At 40.8% G+C, this 17,746-nt stretch overlaps 1 protein-coding gene across 1 annotated transcript in view; it reads left to right on the forward strand.

Moving 5' to 3' along the window:
* The window catches only part of RSAD2 (radical S-adenosyl methionine domain containing 2), a 20,201-nt gene extending 2,826 nt beyond the window's left edge, over positions 1–17,375 (forward strand). Inside the window, exons 2-6 of the mRNA XM_017896627.1 lie at positions 2,527–2,688; positions 6,059–6,288; positions 9,308–9,457; positions 13,100–13,132; positions 15,182–17,375. Coding sequence (XP_017752116.1) covers positions 2,527–2,688; positions 6,059–6,288; positions 9,308–9,457; positions 13,100–13,132; positions 15,182–15,346 — 740 coding nt within the window. The 3' untranslated portion in view covers positions 15,347–17,375. The remainder of the gene's footprint in view (positions 1–2,526; positions 2,689–6,058; positions 6,289–9,307; positions 9,458–13,099; positions 13,133–15,181) is intronic.
* Positions 17,376–17,746: the final 371 nt, after the last annotated feature.

The raw sequence follows: 17,746 nt of genomic DNA on the forward strand, positions 1-17,746 counted from the left end.
GAGCTGTCTTATCTGTGTTTTACTGTCTGCTCTTTTTGGCTGCTTGTAGTTAGAAGAGAAGTGACTTCCTTGAAATGCATAAGGCTAGAAAGGGAGCTGGAACTTGAAGTGATAGTGTTTGTCTGAGATGATGATGTTCCTGCTCTGTCAGTGGTAATTAAAGGTTTAAATTTACATTGAAATTTAAATTTTAATATATATTTTATATATTGTATTTAAAATTAAAATTTACTATTCTGGCTAAAGATGCTTCTACAATATACTATTTACTTTCCTGGCTTTTAAACTGTTTTGAAATTCTATTCAGAAAGACTGAATAGAATTAAAAATAATGAGCATCAGATCTGGGCTGTAATATGATCACTCGTGCATGTTAACACTCTTGCAAATCAATTACTCCTTGTCTAAGATCTTAACTATGCCTCTAAATTCTATTCCTTCCATTTCCTTATTCTTCCATCCCTTCTAAATATAGTCCTCAAAATTGTTAGCAGTTCTGTGCCACTGGCCAGGCCCCTGTCTTACTTTCTACAGTTTATCTGCCACTACGTCACCACACTACTTAGGTAATTATGTTTTATTTGGTTTTCGGGTTATAATGAGAGTCACTCAAGCTGCCTCCCAGCATGATGGATCATAAATAGGTGGTATAACGTCTCACTGTCCAATCATAGAGACGTCTGATCATGAAAGGGGGCACTAAAACTCACTCACAGATACTGTTTTGTCTACCATAAACCAAAGCTGTTCCAGGCACACCAGCCTGGAGGCTTCTCTACTTAGAAAGACTCCAGGCTTTGGAGTCTAGGCATGTACCTTAGCTCTACTTTTCTCTGGTCTTATGATTTTCAGCAAGTTGTTTAACATTTCTTGGCTTCAATTCTTGCACTAAAAACCAGATAATAATTCCTTCCCCATGGGTTATTTAAGAGTTGAAAGCTTTAACCATATTCCCTTGGGTGATGTATGGTGAGACCAGATACAGATTAAGAGAGACCAAAAAGAGGTTTGCACAGGCTCATTCTCCTAGAACGCAGGCAGGCAGGTGTATGACGCATAGGTCTGTCCTTCTAGAATGCAGACTGGCAGGTGTATGGCACAAAGGCCCATCTTCCTAGAATGCAGGCAGGCAGGTGTGTAACGCATAGACTCCATCCTCCTAGAATGCAGGTAGGTGGGTGTATAACGCACACGCCCATCCTCCTAGAACACAGGCAGGCAGATGTGTAACACATAGACCCCATCCTCCTAGAATGCAGGCAGGTGGGTGTGTAACGCATAGACTCCATCCTCCTAGAATGCAGGCAGGTGGGTGTATAACGCACATGCCCGCCCATCCTCCTAGAACACAGGCAGGCAGATGTGTAACACATAGACCCCATCCTCCTAGAATGCAGGCAGGTGGGTGTGTAACGCATAGACCCCATCCTCCTAGAATGCAGGCAGGTGGGTGTGTAACGCATAGACCCCATCCTCCTAGAATGCAGGCAGGTGGGTGTGTAACACATGCAAGAGACAGATGTTCTTCTCTGAGAAAACAAAATGACCCCAGAGTAAAGACCAAGGATATTAGCAGTTGGAGGTTTTCCTATGAATAAACCAGTTTACTTCTCTGTCTCTCTCTAGTGAAACCCTCCTTTGGACCAGCCCCTCCCTCCATCACATAAATTCCATTCAGCTATTTTTTGCCACACTGAAATTTAAATGAACAAATAAAAACATCAAAAGAAAAGGCAGACACCAAAACAAATACACAGAGAGGATGTAGGAAGAAGAAAACTTCCCAAAAAATCTGTAACTAGTAATTGCAGAGAGATAAGAGAAAGAATTGCATATATGAAACCAGAATAGAATGCCTGGAAAGGAATAGTCAGAATATGGAAGTGTCTGGGGAACTAAAAATGGGGTATCTAAAATTAAAATCTTAATAGAAAGACGAAAAGGCAAAGTCTTGCCAAAATGAGACCAAAAAATCAGGATAGACATAGAAAGGAAGATGATAAGAAAATAGTGGTTAAATTTAGAAACTCCAATATTCCAGTAATATAAGTTCCAGATTCCTGCTTTTACATTTTTTTCAGGAAGCCTGTAAAGGGATTTTCTAAAATAAGGGAGTAGCCCAAGAGAGAGGGCCACACGGAATCCAGGACAAGGAGTGGGGATGGGAAATGCAGAGTAAGGAGGAGTGTTATTCCCAGGCCAGCAGCTGACCTGTGGACAGTCACGCCACGTGGCGGGGATATGGCTTTCTGCTTTGCAAATCCTGGTGCTGCCTCATTGTATCCTTTGGTGTCTGAGCAATTCTATTCATCTGTGTAACCAATTCCCTGCATCCCTGTTTAGACCCCGAATTAAACATATGCTATTCCCATTGGGTGGGATTGGTGTTAAGAACTAGGGTTAGGGGAGGGGAAGATAATGAGAAAATGTTATTTCTTTTTTTTACATTGAGAAAATATTCCTTTTGCTATTAAAATAATAATGTATATTTGTGAAGTGGTAAAATTCATGTATCACCTTGCACAGGTATGGAGAAGATCAACTTTTCAGGTGGAGAGCCATTTCTTCACGACCGGGGAGAATACCTGGGCAAGTTGGTGAAGTTCTGCAAAGCAGAGCTGCGGCTGCCCAGCGTGAGCATCGTGAGCAACGGAAGCCTGATCCGAGAGAGGTGGTTCCAGAATTATGGTGTGCTTCATGGGATGGCACTCTTCTTCCTGCTGTTGTTATTGTTGGTTCTTCCATCTCCTTCCGTCCTGGGCCTTCAGCCAGACCTGCTGAGGAACTGGAAGGGAGGAAAAACTAATCTGGCTTACTCTAATCGCTTTTCAAGCTGTGCACGGCATTATGGCAGTTTTACTTCCTTAGGGCTCTCAGTAAATAAGTTTGGCAAGTTAGATAATAGACCTTATTACTGAGATGACTATCTTGTACATTGCAATTTAGCAAATGCAAGATCTATGGCCTTAGTTTAGACACTAGGTAGGAAAATTAACACATTTGACAGCTTTGTAATAAAATATCTCTGTTGGGACTGGACTGGATCCATAGACTAATTGTATCAGAACCTCGTGGTGTGTGGATTGGCCAGTGTGGGGAGCTCCAAGGGATTCTACCGTGTAGCCAGAATTAAGAACCGCTGAATTCTAAGTCTGCTGAGATTCCTCCCAGTTTTTGGCAGATGTCATGTCCATAGAGCAGTGCTTGAAACTTAGCAAGGGCTTGGAAAACATTAGCTCTTCTTATATGGACTGTCATGTTGGGAAACAGGTATAACCTGTTATAGTACAATTCTCTGTTCTTGTTTATATGAGCCGTTCAAGACTTGAAGTCTTTCCAAGAGAAGCTGCATTTATAATCTGTTGAGGATGTTGCTGAGACATCTCTGGTACGCCATCTGTGATGGTGCGGACATGGACTGTGGGGGAGGGACGCTGTGGATGTGGGTTGGAGGGTCCATCTGATAAGGGTTAAGCAGGTAGAGAAGAGTCGAGGTGTCAGGTGCAGGTGAATCAGGAAAGGCCTACAAGGCAGTGTGTAAAACCGAAACGGTAGTGAAGGGAGGCACTTTGTCACACAGGGGGTCTGCGGTTCAAAAGTGAACTTTGGGAACCATACTCAGAGAGAGAAAAAAGAAACTGAGGAAGCAGTGTGATGGAGAGTACCTGGCAGGATTTTCTGGGTAGTTCCCAGCCACTGCCCTTCCTCCAAGGTCAGTCATCCAGGATGTCCTTGTGGTGTACAGATCAGGGACAGTGCTGCATGTCCAGGTCGAATTTCTCAGGCTTGTGAGAGAAAGTGGTATAAATTAGTGAATTTAGAAGTATATAAGAAAAGTCACTGTCAGCACCTTGGAGACAATAGGAAAGCACAAAGACTGGAGAACGGGAAGCATTGTGCCCTATTCCTATAGTGCATGCGTGGAGAGCCAACTAGGAGGTTTCATTGATTTTTGTGCAGCAGGATAATTTGGATCATCCTCAAATTATTAAACATAGATCAAAAATAGACAATTATAAGTATTTGTAAATAATTAGAAATACTTTTAGGCATTGTGAGGAACAAATGTATATAGATGCCTATCTGGCCCATAAGCTGCTAATTTCCCACCTCTGGCTTAATGGGTCAGGGATGGGTCTGTGTGCTTGAGTGGATGAAGAGAGCTGTTTTAGAACCCCACTGCCTCTCCAAGTTTGGTAATTTGCTAGAAGGACTTCCAACACTCAATAGCCAGCTATACTCATGGCTAGGGTTTATTAGAATAAAGGATACAGAGCAGAAACAGCAGGGTGAAGACATATATCACCAGAGTCAAGAGAGTCCAGACACAGGCTCTGAGTCCTCCTCCATCCCAGGCCTCACAGGTTGTACTTTCTCTCTAGCAGTGAACTACAGGGACATAGTTGGAATGTGTTTGCATAGGAAGGTCCATTTGAGTCTTCGAGGCTTTATACAGGGCTGGTCATTTATGCACATGCTGCTATGTAACCAGCTATTGGAACTGAAACTCAGGACCCCAACAGTGCAACCAAGGAAGTCGTGGATCTTGCTAAACAATCCTGAGAAGTCTTGACAAGTTGATTTAACACGCCCCATTGCCCCAGGTTTATACACCTCACCAATGATATGTAGAATATTGTAGTCGCCATATATGCAGGGGTTGGCCAAGATTCCACCATAGTTCCAGGTTCTCCTGGAAAGATATAGGGACTGAGCAAACAGATCTGCTCCATTAAATCTTTCTTCCCAAGAGCTCTGGCAAGGAAAAGCTGAGAACAGGAGGATAGTTATCATGGACATATAGCAAAAGTTGGAAAGGGGGCAGAATATAGCAATTGACTTACAGATCCTCAGATGACTTGTCTGACTTTAGCATAACTGATAAGTCTCTATGTTTTTGGTTTTGAACTTAATTTCTGGTCTGTTTGGAGATCAGGTGCTCAGTGACTTGCCTTTTCACAGTGTGATATGCCATTAGGAATCGATTTGATCAATTTTTAGAATGTTTTGAGTTGTTTTAAATCATGGACAGTTGCCTTATTCTGGCTCCAGTTTATGCTAGATGTTTTGAGGGCATACGTTACATATGGATAACATAAAATTAGCCCAAAATAGGAGTCAAAATGACTCTTTTTGTAATACTAGAGGATAGCTGCTTAAAGAGTTTTTGGAATTTCCAGCTTCTATAATTTGAAAGTAATTTTAAGAAAAGCAGTCAACCTTAAAAACTCACAAAACTAGGAAAACTCTGACTTAATCAACTGCAAGGAGTGACTCAGCCATCGAGAATGCCTGTACTTAAGAGATAAGTGGATAGCATGAAGGAGCAGAGGAAACTGGAGGGGTAATAAGAGAGGTAGAGCAGAAACTAGCGTGACAGAAACCAAAGCAAAGGTAATTGTGAACACTTTCTGTACTCCCGAAATGACATGCTATCACAGCTCTTCACATACCATGTTGCAAGGAGGGGTCTGTTTACACTTTATTCCCACATCAGGCTTCCCTTTTTCTTGGTTTTCTTGGCATCTGACACAGTTGTCCCTGACATCACCTAGAGTGTTTCTAAATATTTAGATGATGAATCAACTAGCAAGGAGATGTCCAGAAGAAGCTGATGAACTTAGCAAAAATACTAGGGATCTTCAGCAGAGCAATTTTATCTGTGTGATGGAAAGAAAAAGAAGTAAATTTGTAACTGTTCATAAATAAGTCTATAGGCATCCAAATATATCTACCTGCCTCAGAAATTACATACTTTGTATGCAGGAATAAATGAAAAACCTGATATATTTAAATATAACAGTAAGTGCTCACACACATACATGTGCAGAGTTTTCAAATAATCAAGTATTTACATCATTATTTTAAGTATGTATTTAGTTTTTCAAGTTTATTTGACACAAGAAGAAAGTATAATTCATATGTCAGTGAGTTTTGTGGGTAAAAGGAAAAGTGTCTTTAAAAATTAAAACAAAATATATTTTATCACAAGAGATATAATAGCCTGAGGGGCTTGGTGCTTGGATAGAAAAGTTTTAAAATGATCATTTTCCCTCAGGTGAATATTTGGACATTCTCGCTGTCTCCTGTGACAGCTTTGATGAGGAAGTCAATGTCCTTATTGGCCGTGGCCAAGGAAAGAAGAACCATGTGGAAAACCTTCAAAAGCTGAGGACGTGGTGTAGGGATTATAGAGTCGCTTTCAAGATAAATTCTGTCATTAATCGTTTCAACGTGGAAGAGGACATGACGGAACAGATCAAAGCGCTAAACCCCGTCCGCTGGAAAGTAAGTACACAAGGTCGCTTTTGCTGATTTCCTTCAAGAAAACATTCAGGAATGACTTTTTCCAATGAAACTGAAAATAATACTGACACAAGAGAACTCTGGACCTCGCCAGCCAGTCCAGAAGCCAGGTTCTTGGTCTTTCAGCTCTGTTAGACTTAAAACTGTACTTTTCTTTGCCTTACTTCCCGTTTCTGAAAACTTGAAATGATTTCCTTTGGAAATATTGTGAGGATAAACATAAAAATAAATGCTCAGTGCTTGGAAATGTTTGGAAGAATATGTTCATAGAAAGCCTACATTTCTTTTTAAAACTCTTGGCTTATGAATGGACAGATACAGGTTCCTCATAAATTCTGATGCAGTGAATTTCTAGAAGACATTAGGGGTAAAGTCATCCCCAAGTTGTAGCAAAATGGGACCTTTACTCCCAGATTCATGCTTTAGGGCCGGCGCCACTACCAGCTACTAAAAGCCTAAAGTCCACACACTTGCAAGCCAACTCCACATATGCAGCTCCCACTGTGTGCAGACATGCATGACTAAAATCCCAGTTTTCTACGTTTGACTGCTCGTCAGAGTCAACTCAGGAGGCTGTTTAAAAAGCAGTTTCTTGGGCCTCATACTTGCTGTCCTGAAACAGGGCCTGTGGTGAAGGCAAGCATAGCAGGGAGGGCTTGCACAAACATGTATTTCTAACAAGCAGTCCTGGGGACTCTTGTATAGCCACCCGGCACCTGTGTCTGGAGCCCAGCATAGATGCAATACAAGATGAGATGCAGAGCTCAGTGCTAGCACAAACACACAAAAAGAGATGTGGGAAAAGTCACATAATAGAAAGCTATGTGGGCTATCATACCGTGAAATGGCAAAAGAGGCTGAGGTTAAGTGAAGGCTTCATATAGGAAGAGGCATTTGGCTGTGCTCTGAAAAATGGAAAGAGTTTTCATAGGTGGCAAAGACCTGAAGAAGAAAGCCACATCCAGACTAGAGGGCTTGCCTGCACAAAGAACAGGTTTTCCTTCAAAGCTGCCTTGGCTGTTTCTTTAAATCCCATGTCAGCATTCTAGATAGAGTTAGGGAGGAGGGAAAGGGATATTCTATCATTTTCCTGAAGCTGTCCTGTAATATGTGGAAATGTGTTAGGGGAAGCTGGAGATGCTACTTTCAAAAATTTTTAATAGGTATGTTGAACTTGAACTTTTGGTTACATGTATAAAGCCATGAAATATCAGCCTCACTTCCAGGTGAAGAAGTAACTGGAGAAAAGCTAAAGAGAGAGGTCTTATAGGAAAAACAGGAACACGATCCACCAGGAAGGCAGAGGCTCCAGCTGGAGGGCTAAGCTACCTTAGAGACGTTGACTTTCCTGCCTGCCCCTCTCCTGTCCCTACCTCTCTCCTCTGCCCCATGTTTCCTGTTACTGTCTTCCTCATTGCTGTCTTTTGGCGTCCTTTTTTCAGATGTGTAAGTATTTTTTCCCCAAGATTGGTGTTTTCCTGTCTCATGGCCTTTCTCTCAGATATTTTGACTCCTACACCAGCTTCCATTCATCTGATTCACTCTAGATTTGCCATCAAGATCCTGACTCTTTTGGTGGAAGGCTAGCTTCTGCCTGTTTGGAAAACCAGATTGTTGATATATGCAGGCTTCCAATTGATGTAAATTGATGCTCCTGGATCAAGTGCCTGTTCTTAGTCCAATCGTACATTGCACTCAGAACCTGGTTTCCTGAGGCTGCCTCCTCCACCATGAGGCTGTGGGCTGGAAGGTGTCACCAGCCGTGTCCCCGGGACAACAGCACTGAGCATATGATTGCTCATTGGGAGGCTTTGTTGTGACCTGTAGGCTCCAGCAGCATGGCAGGAGGGAGCTCCTTCTACTCTTCCATGCCCAAACCCCGCCCTCAATATTGTTCCCCTTCCAGCTCCTACAGCTTGGTTTTCTCCTGCAGAGGCCCTTCCATTCTAGCTGGCTGATTCTGGAGTCAAAGTCCCTGGGGAAAAATGCCCGTGATGTATGTTTTCTTTGATAGTCAAGTCTGCTCATGATTCAAACCTACATGGAAGGGCACTCCCTCCCTGCCAGGCCTCTCCTTACCCTGAGCCTGGGTGGGGCATGGGGATGGGTGATGACCCCTCCCAAGATGCTCACAGTCTTTTAAGGAAGAAACCATGAAAGCCAATAGCAAAGGGGACAGTGGAGGCAAATATCAAAAGACCGAGGAGCAAAAAAGAAGGGGAAAAAATAGTGAGCAAAAAAGGCAACATTGAAGTGTTGACAATTTCTTCTCATCTGACTACAGTGGCATCTGAGTGGTTCAGATGATGATATTAGTGAAATTCTGTGTAGAATAATCCTTTCCATTGAAACCCTTTAGATCTGGGCTTGTCCTGGGTCTGTCTTGGGTTAGCTGTCACCCTTTGTCACCTTGGGCAAGTCTCTTCACTTCTTGCCTTTTGTAGGAATGAATTTTATTTTCAAACGATGGTAGTATGTATAGAATAATACACTGTACACGCTCATACATACACATTTGTTCACTTAAAAGACTGTCAAAAGAGAATATTAATGATTTTGAAAAACTGTTCTTAGATTTTAAGTGAGAAACAGACACACACTAGAGGCTTTCATAAGAATACATTAAAATCAGCAGAGAAAACAATGTTTTAAAATGTGTTTTCTTGGTTATGGGATTGCACATGATTTATTTTTTATGCTCTTTTATAGTTTATATTTTTTCAATAAATACCCATTATTTTGTCAGAAAATATTATAAAAATCAAACATAATCTAGACAAGTTTTTGAAAGTTTATATTTTAAGAATGTTTGTGCTTCTAACAGCATGTTCCTAAATTTCAGGGCTAGCTTTCATTTCCCAAATTAATATTTCTCTAGAATGTTCCTCAGCTCACCGAGTCTTCTTTACTCAGAAGAAATAAAGCTTGAAAAGGGGAGTGAGGTTTGGGGAAAACGTAATGGAAAGCTCTCTGCAAAGCAAATGCTACCATTGCCTTTCAGGTGTTCCAGTGCCTCTTAATTGAGGGTGAGAATTGTGGAGAAGATGCTCTAAGAGAAGCAGAAAGATTTGTTATTGGTGATGAAGAATTTGAAAGATTCTTGGAGCGCCACAAAGAAGTGTCCTGTTTGGTGCCTGAATCTAACCAGAAGGTTGTATAAAGCAAAAGTTGTTTTATCATCATACATTCAGATTGACTCCCAAAAGAGAAGTCCGTCAGCCAAGGGCCCCACACATTGTTATTTTAGAGGGTTCCGTGGTGAGAAATGGGAGGAGTGCCATGTCGGCAGATCAGGCTGAGGGCTGCCATTGGCTCTGCCACCTCCCAGCTGCAGGGTCTTTAGAGAGTTTCAGCTTCTCTATCCATGATGGATACAGTGGTACTTTGCAGATTATACAATTGTACATAGATTCATGTAGATATTCTTTATGTATGATTCATATATGTATAAGGTCCCTATGTGTCATACATGTATGACATAGCCCCTAAACATAGAAAGAACTAACAAATACCACTCTATTGATATCAACATTATCACTTTATTTAGTTGAATAATCTCTATGTATAATTTTGTTATGTTGCATAGAATATAGAAGAAAGGTTTCCTGTTTAGTTTTCTAATGGAATGACAATTAGATCCATCCTATTAGCTCAAATTTCATACACAGATAAAACAAGGTTGGCCAAAGCATGTCTACACTGTGGAGCTCTCAGGTATTACTAGAAGCAGGGGATCTAAAGATGTGTTCTCAGAAGCTACAGAAAAAAATCCATTAATAAGGAACCTCTTTATTAATGAAAGATACAAACTTTAAAGAAAATTATAATAGTATAATTGAATCCATAAAATTAAAAATATATGTCACACATATCATAAAATTAAAAGTGAAATATGTTAACATGTTATACTGAATTGTATAAAATAAAGTATTATATATAAAAAGTTATTTAAATCAATAAGAATCTATTAACACCAAAAAAGCAAAACATGCAATGGACATAAATAGTTTACAGAAGAGGCCGGGCGCGGTGGCTCAAGCCTGTAATCCCAGCACTTTGGGAGGCCGAGATGGGCGGATCACGAGGTCAGGAGATCGAGACCATCCTGGCTAACCCGGTGAAACCCCGTCTCTACTAAAAAATACAAAAAACTAGCCGGGCGAGGTGGCGGGCGCCTGTAGTCCCAGCTACTCGGGAGGCTGAGGCAGGAGAATGGCGTAAACCGGGGAGGCGGAGCTTGCAGTGAACTGAGATCCGACCACTGCACTCCAGCCTGGGTGACAGAGCGAGACTCCGTCTCAAAAAAAAAAAAAAAAAAAAAAAATAGTTTACAGAAGAAAAACAAATGGTGAATAAACATTTTAAGGGCATTTGATATTGTCTATATTCAAAGAAAACAAAATAAAATACGAAGCATAAAGTTGCAGTAAGAGGCAAATTCATGTTGTTAGCAACAGTATAAATTATTGCAACTTTCCTAGAAAACGAATTGCTAACTTTATAACCTTTAAAATAGCCACATATTTGAATTTAGAAATTCTACTTTAAAACATGAAATATTCACAGATATAGAGAAATATTTATGTAAAGATATGTTACTGCAGTATTAAAAATAATACCGGCTGGACGCGGTGGCTCACACCTGTAATGCCAGCACGTTGGGATGCTGAGGGGGGTAGATCACGAGGTCAGGATATCGAGACCATCCTTGCTAACATGGTGAAACCCCATCTCTACTAAAAATACAAAAAATTAGCCAGGCGTGGTGGCAGGTGCCTGTAGGCCCAGCTACTCGGGAGGCTGAGGCAGGAGAATGGTGTGAACTCAGGGGGCGGAGCTTGCAGTGAGCGGAGACCGTGCCACTGCAGTCCAACCTGGGCAACAGAGCGAGACTCAGTCTTATAAAAAAATTAAAAGAAGAATACCAAAAAAATTAAAGATAGCCTGTCATTCAGCATAAAGAGAATGAGTAAACCTGTAGGTTCACAGAATGAAATATTACACTGACTAACAAGCATATTCCAAACATTTTTAAGTGACAAGGAGAAATTCTGATAATATAATAGTAGGTACAGATAAAAAACAGTATGCAAAATTAATTTGAAGTTTAATCCTAATGTGTAAAAAAAGTGCATCTTTACATATTTCTATGGTTATCTTGGAGTAGTGGAATTATGAGTAGTTTTATTCACCTTTTAACTTTTGAACTTTAAAATTTTGTAACTTAAGTATTAGTTTTATTATTTTAAAACAGCTTCTCCATCTGCCATCCAAAAATACACATACAGGAAAATCTCTACCCCATATGCTTAAGTAATGCTAGGAACTCAAAGAGCAGACATTCATTCCTTATGTTTTAGACTTCTGAGGCTCTAGGTAAATGGTTCAAGTTTAAAAGGTAATGTTGAAGTGAACACGAATAAGAAAATCTCGGAATGGCGGACAGGATGACCGTGAAAAAGAAGAGAGGGGGGTAGAGGAGGTTTTCCTCTATGCACTATTTGATTTTTTAAAACTCCATCTTAATTAAATAGTGAATATGACATTAAAGAAAATCTGGCTGAGTACCTCCTTTGTAAGAGGGACTGTTATCCCTTTGGCTCATCGCTATTTTCACTAATGCTTCATGAGCCAGGTTTTATCATCTCCGTTGTATACACCAAGAGGCCGAGTGGTAGGTGCTCATTTACCTGACTTGTATTGGGGCCAAATCTGAATTTTGATGACCTCAAAGCCCATGAACCTTTTAGCCCGTTTGTTTCAAACTTCATCAAATCACCTGGGATCTTGTGAAAGGGCAGACCCTTACTCAGTGGGTCTGAGGTGGGCCCACCACTCTGCACCTGGAACTAGTTCCCAGATGATGCTGATGCTACTGGTACCCCACTAGACATTCAATAGCAGGTCTGCTCCTATCCCTCCATAGGAGTTGGCAAATACTGGCCCCAGAGACGGGTCTGGCCTGCCACCTGTTGTAGTACAGGATGCAAGTTAAGAGTTGGTGAGGGAAAACATCAAAACAAGAATTGTATTTGTGACCTGTGAACATTATGTAAAAGCTGTTTTTCTGGGCCCATAAATTAAGTTTCAGAGGAGCTCAGCCAAGCTATTTTTCTTATGTATCATCTGTGGTGGCTTTTGGGCTGCAAAGCACAGTTGATTAGTTGTGACAGACTGTGTGGCCTGCTAAGCAGAAAATATTTGCTATCTGGCCCTTTACAGAAAACAATTTTGCAGACCCCTATCTACAAGAATAGGGATACAAGGAATACCTTCCCATCAACAGTACTGGTACAGCTTCTCCATACCTATAGAAGGCATAACTATTGACAAGTAATGTTAGGGTAATATTAAAATCCTCAGGTAAATCCACATTTTAGCTCCCAAAAGTAGCATTCAAGAGTTCTGCTTTATAAATTGAAAAGGGGGGAAGTAGATCCATGGTGGACACAGTCATTGGAAATATCACGTAAAGAAGAAAAGGGCTCTCCAAAAGTGTGAAGGGATAGGGAAATTGCCTTGGAGTTCACTGTCAGGGAAGCCTTCAGGATGAAGGTTCTGATGTTTGACCTTTTCAGCAAAGAGCAGAGAATCCAGGCCTGCTGTGATCTGTTGGAAACCGAATGCACACAAACAGAGCTTTGTCTTACGAGGGCCATGCCAAAGGCAGCTCAAGGGAAATGAGAAATGCTGGATCCAAAATAATACAACGCAAACACTCCAGGTGGACAGTTGAGCTCACATACTGAGAAATGCACCTGAAACTAAATTTGTATTAACTTCTCCTTTGCAGATGAAAGACTCCTACCTTATTCTGGATGAATATGTGAGTATTTCCAATGAGTTATAAAATTATCACTTAACTAATTAATTAGCAGCAGTGGCAGAGTTGAGTTCCATAAGCATAATTATCTGGTACCTATTTGTCCTTCTTAATTAGCACTTCACAGTTTGATGGTCAGTGATTACGATTATGCCAGAGCCCTCACTTCTCAGGGTCAAACGTGGAGCTAAACACTGGAACAGCACAAGCTTGAACCCAGGTCCCAGCATTGATTTGCACTGAGCACCATGTGATATTGTCTGCCATATAGCTATGCATCCGTGGATGTCACATGGAACCCGTTATCACACACAACAAAGTCGTCTGTTATGTAGTCCTGGGCTGGAGGCTCTCATGAGATAGGGCATCCAGCCTACTTTGGAGGAAGGCCATATCACTCTTCTCATTATCTTGGAGAAACCAGACACAGCCAGCTTGTCTTCTGATTGATAAACCTTGGCTTTGGTAAGGAGAGGCTTATGGTTCTGCTCCAAACACCACTGATATTATTCCTACCCCCACTGCCTTCCAAAGGAAGAGGGAAACCCACACTTCTCAAAATTGAAAACAAATCACTTCCCCTTTCCTCTGTCTTTTTTTTTTTCTAGAGCTATAACCTTTGCCACTCTTTCTAGCAAAGGACAAATAAGTCCATTTGAAGATGTATTTTTAAAAAATGAGCTCCAGCCACCTTGAGTTCCATATTTAAATTGGATTTGTTTTTTGGAGAAATGCTGTCACTTTTGGTGTTTGTTTTTCTTTTCTTTTCTTTTCTTTTTTTTTTCTGAGATAGGGTTTCCTGTCATCCAGGCTAGAGGGCAATGGCACAATCTTGGCTCACTGCAGCCTCAGCCTCCTGGGCTCAGGTGATCCTCCTGCCTCAGCCTCCCAAGTAGCTGGTACTGCAGGTGTGCACTACCACACCCAACTGGATTTTTATGTATTTTTTGTAGAGATTGGATTTTGCCATGTTGCCCATGCTGGTCTTGAATTCTTGGGCCTTCCCAAATGCTGGGATTCCAGGCATGGGCCCCCATGCCCACCTGGTATTTTGTTATTTTCAAGTTAACCAATCATTGTTTATAGCCATTTCATTTCTTAACAATATAAGCTTTCTTAATAGAGCGTAAGGGAAAAGGTGATAAGGAAAATACTCAGTTTCTGGGTCCAAGGTAGAGAGGAAAATTCGAACAATTTATTTTTGGAGTGGAAATTATTATGATTGACTAGGGATTTTGACCAGCATCCCTCAACAAACTAGCTGGTCTCCACGTATTTGGAAAACACATAGTTGAACCAAAATTTGCTTTTACCAATTGAATAACATTTTGCTTCAACAAGTATTACTTGTGCTCCTACGAAACACTCAGTGTAGGTCGTAAGGAGTGTGAAGAAATCATTTCCGCCTACAGAGTAGAATAGGACAGAATAAAACAAATGAAAAAGGATGGAATAAGATTAAAACAAAGAGCCTTAGCAGGTCATAGAAGACTCTTGTTGATCTGGCATCTGCCTGCCTCAGCAGCGCCTTTCTTTACATCCTGGATTCTCCCTTTCTCAAAACAAGCCTTTATTAATATTTACGTGTGTACATGCATGCACTTTATACATGCACATCGTTTCTATTCCAGAAACACCGTCTACCTCCAATTTCCCCAGTACATCATGCTATATCACTCTTCTGTGCTTTTATGATACCATTCCCTCCAGTTTAAAATCTCAACACATAATTCAGATGTCAGCATTTGGGGGAAGCCTCTCCTGATTACCCGTTCCCCCAGCGGAGCTACATCTGCCCATGCGGAGTGCATATCATTCTGTTTATCGTGCACTTAGGTGTCTACTGTGCTTAGCCCAGCCTCTTCCACCAGATCATGAGCTGGTTAAGTAGAGAGATGGGGTCCAAGGGGTTCAATATCAGCCACAGATTTCAAAAAATATCTGTCGACGTGACTGGAATATCAAAAGCTATTTGGGATTAATACTCTAGATTGAATTTTACAGGATTCATCACATGGAAATATATACCGGTTTCTGTTATGAATTTTCTAGATGCGCTTTCTGAACTGTAGAAAGGGACGGAAGGACCCTTCCAAGTCCATCCTGGATGTTGGTGTAGAAGAAGCTATAAAATTCAGTGGATTTGATGAAAAGATGTTTCTGAAGCGAGGAGGAAAATACACATGGAGTAAGGCTGATCTGAAGCTGGATTGGTAGAGCGGAAAGTGGAACGAGACTTCAACACACCAGTGGGGAAACCTCTGGAGTGACTACCATTGTCTGCAGTACTATCCTGTTGGTATTTCCCAGTGGCTGAAAACCTGATTTTCTGCTGCACATGATATCTGATTACCTGTGGTCACTGAACACATAAATAACTTGGATAGCAAATCCTGAGACAATGGAAAACCATGGACTTTACTTCATTGACGTATAACCTTGTTGTTATTGAAACAGCACTTCTGTGTTTGAGTTTGATTTAGCTAAAAAGAGGGAATACACACAGGAATAATGACCCCAAAAAAGCTTAGACAAGGTCCCTAGACACAGGACCTGACCTTTAGCTCAATGGTGCATTTGTAAGAAATAAGCTCTAGTGATATCTGTGCGGGCAATATTTCATTTGGATCTGGCATTTTAAACAGCGTTTATTGTGATTTCTGTATTTCCATTTGGAAGCCATTTCTTGTTCCAGGTTTGTTCGTTTGACAGAGTCAATATTTTGTGCTAAATATCCAGATACCAGTTTTCACATCTGAGACATTATGAAGTATCTGCCTCAATTATTTCTGCTGGTTATAATGCTTTTTTTTTTTTTTTTTTTTTTTTTTGGCGTTTATGCTATTGCAGTCTTGTACTTTTTATTGTGAAGTATAGAAATAGTCAACAGATGTTTCCAAGAACATATGATATTCCTACCAATTTTCAAGAAGTCCCTAGGAGATAACACATGTTTACATGTGTACATGCATGCACTTTATACGTGCACATCGTTTCTATTCCAGAAACAACGTCTACCTCCAGTTTCCCCAGTACATCATGCTATATCACACTTCTGTGCTTTTATGATTCCATTCCCTCCAATTTAAAAAAGGGTGCAGCCCTGCCCATGGTGGCTGTTCCATGAATGCTGGCTACCTATATATGTGTGGTACCTGTTGTGTTCCTTTCTCTTCAAAGATCCTGAGCAAAACCAAGATATGCTTTCCATTTGATGATGGAGTTGACATGGGAGCAGTGCTTGTACTGCTTTGTTCACCTATCATTTGGCCACATGAGGCTGTCAAGCAAAAGAATAGGAGTGTAGTTGAATAGCTGGTTGTCCCTACGTTTCCAAGAGGTGATGGCACATGGGGTTGGCATAAGATATCCTAAAATCACTCTGGAACCTTGGGTGAAGAAGAATGTGAGCAAGAGTTGAGAGAGTGCCTAGATTTCATGTCAGTGAATCCATGTCACCATATCATGTTTTTGAATGAACTCTGAGTGAGTTGAAATAAGGTACCATCTAGGTCAGTTTAAGAAGCGTCAGCTCAGAGAAAGCAAGCGTGAGGGAAAATGTCACGTAAACTAGATCAGGGAACAAAATCCTCTCCTTGTGGAAATACCCCATGCAGTTTGTTGATATAACTTAGTATCTTATTGCCTAAAAAATAATTTCTTATCATTGTTTCAAAAAAGCAAAATCATGGAAAATTTTTGTTGTCCAAGCAAATAAAAGGTCATTTTAATTCAGCTGCAATTTCAGTGTTCCTCACTAGGTGGCATTTAAATGTTGCCTGTTGTCATTAAACACCATCCAGAAATTCTGCTTCATAATCTGTTTTCAAAACTTGGTGATTTTGAAAGTTTTGGTTTTTGTGACTTTGTTTCTCAGAAAAAAAAAATATTCATACTTAAATTTTAAGTCACTATAATTCAATTTAAATATGTGTATGTCTCATCCAGGATGGGATAGGCTGTCTTCTATTTTCCATTTTACCTATTTACTTTTTTTGTTAGAAAAGAGAAAAATGAATTATAAAGCTGTTCCCCATGGGTTTTGATTGTATCTAAGCTATGATGACCTTCATATAATCAGCATAAACATAAAATAAATTTTGTACTTAACATGAGTGCACTTTGCTGATCCTCATGGCACGGTGGCTCACGCCTGTAATCCCAGCACTTTGGGAGGCCGAGGTGGGTGGATCACGAGGTCAGGAGTTCAAGACCAGCTTGGCCAACATGGTGAAACCCCGTTTCCACTAAAAATACAAAAATTAGCCAGGCATGGTGGCATACACCTGTAATTCCAGCTACTCAGAAGGCCCAGGCAGGAGGATTGCTTGAACCTGGAAGGCAGAGGTTGCAGAGCCAAGATAGTGCCACTGCACTCCAGCCTGGGTGACAGAGCAAGACTCCATCTCAAAAAAAAAAAAAAAAAGCAAGAGTTCAACTAAGAAGGGTCACATGTGTGAAAGCCCCAAGGACACTGTTTGATATACAACAGGTATTCAATCAGTGTGATTTGAAACCAAATCTGAATTTGAAGTTTGAATCTTCTGAGTTGGAGTGAATTTTTTTCTAGCTGAGGGAAACTGTATTTTTCTTTCCCCCAAAGAGGAATATAATGTA

Source organism: Rhinopithecus bieti, unplaced genomic scaffold, assembly GCF_001698545.2.
Source record: "Rhinopithecus bieti isolate Rb0 unplaced genomic scaffold, ASM169854v2 scaffold_27010, whole genome shotgun sequence".
In the NCBI taxonomy this organism is placed as follows: domain Eukaryota; kingdom Metazoa; phylum Chordata; class Mammalia; order Primates; family Cercopithecidae; genus Rhinopithecus; species Rhinopithecus bieti.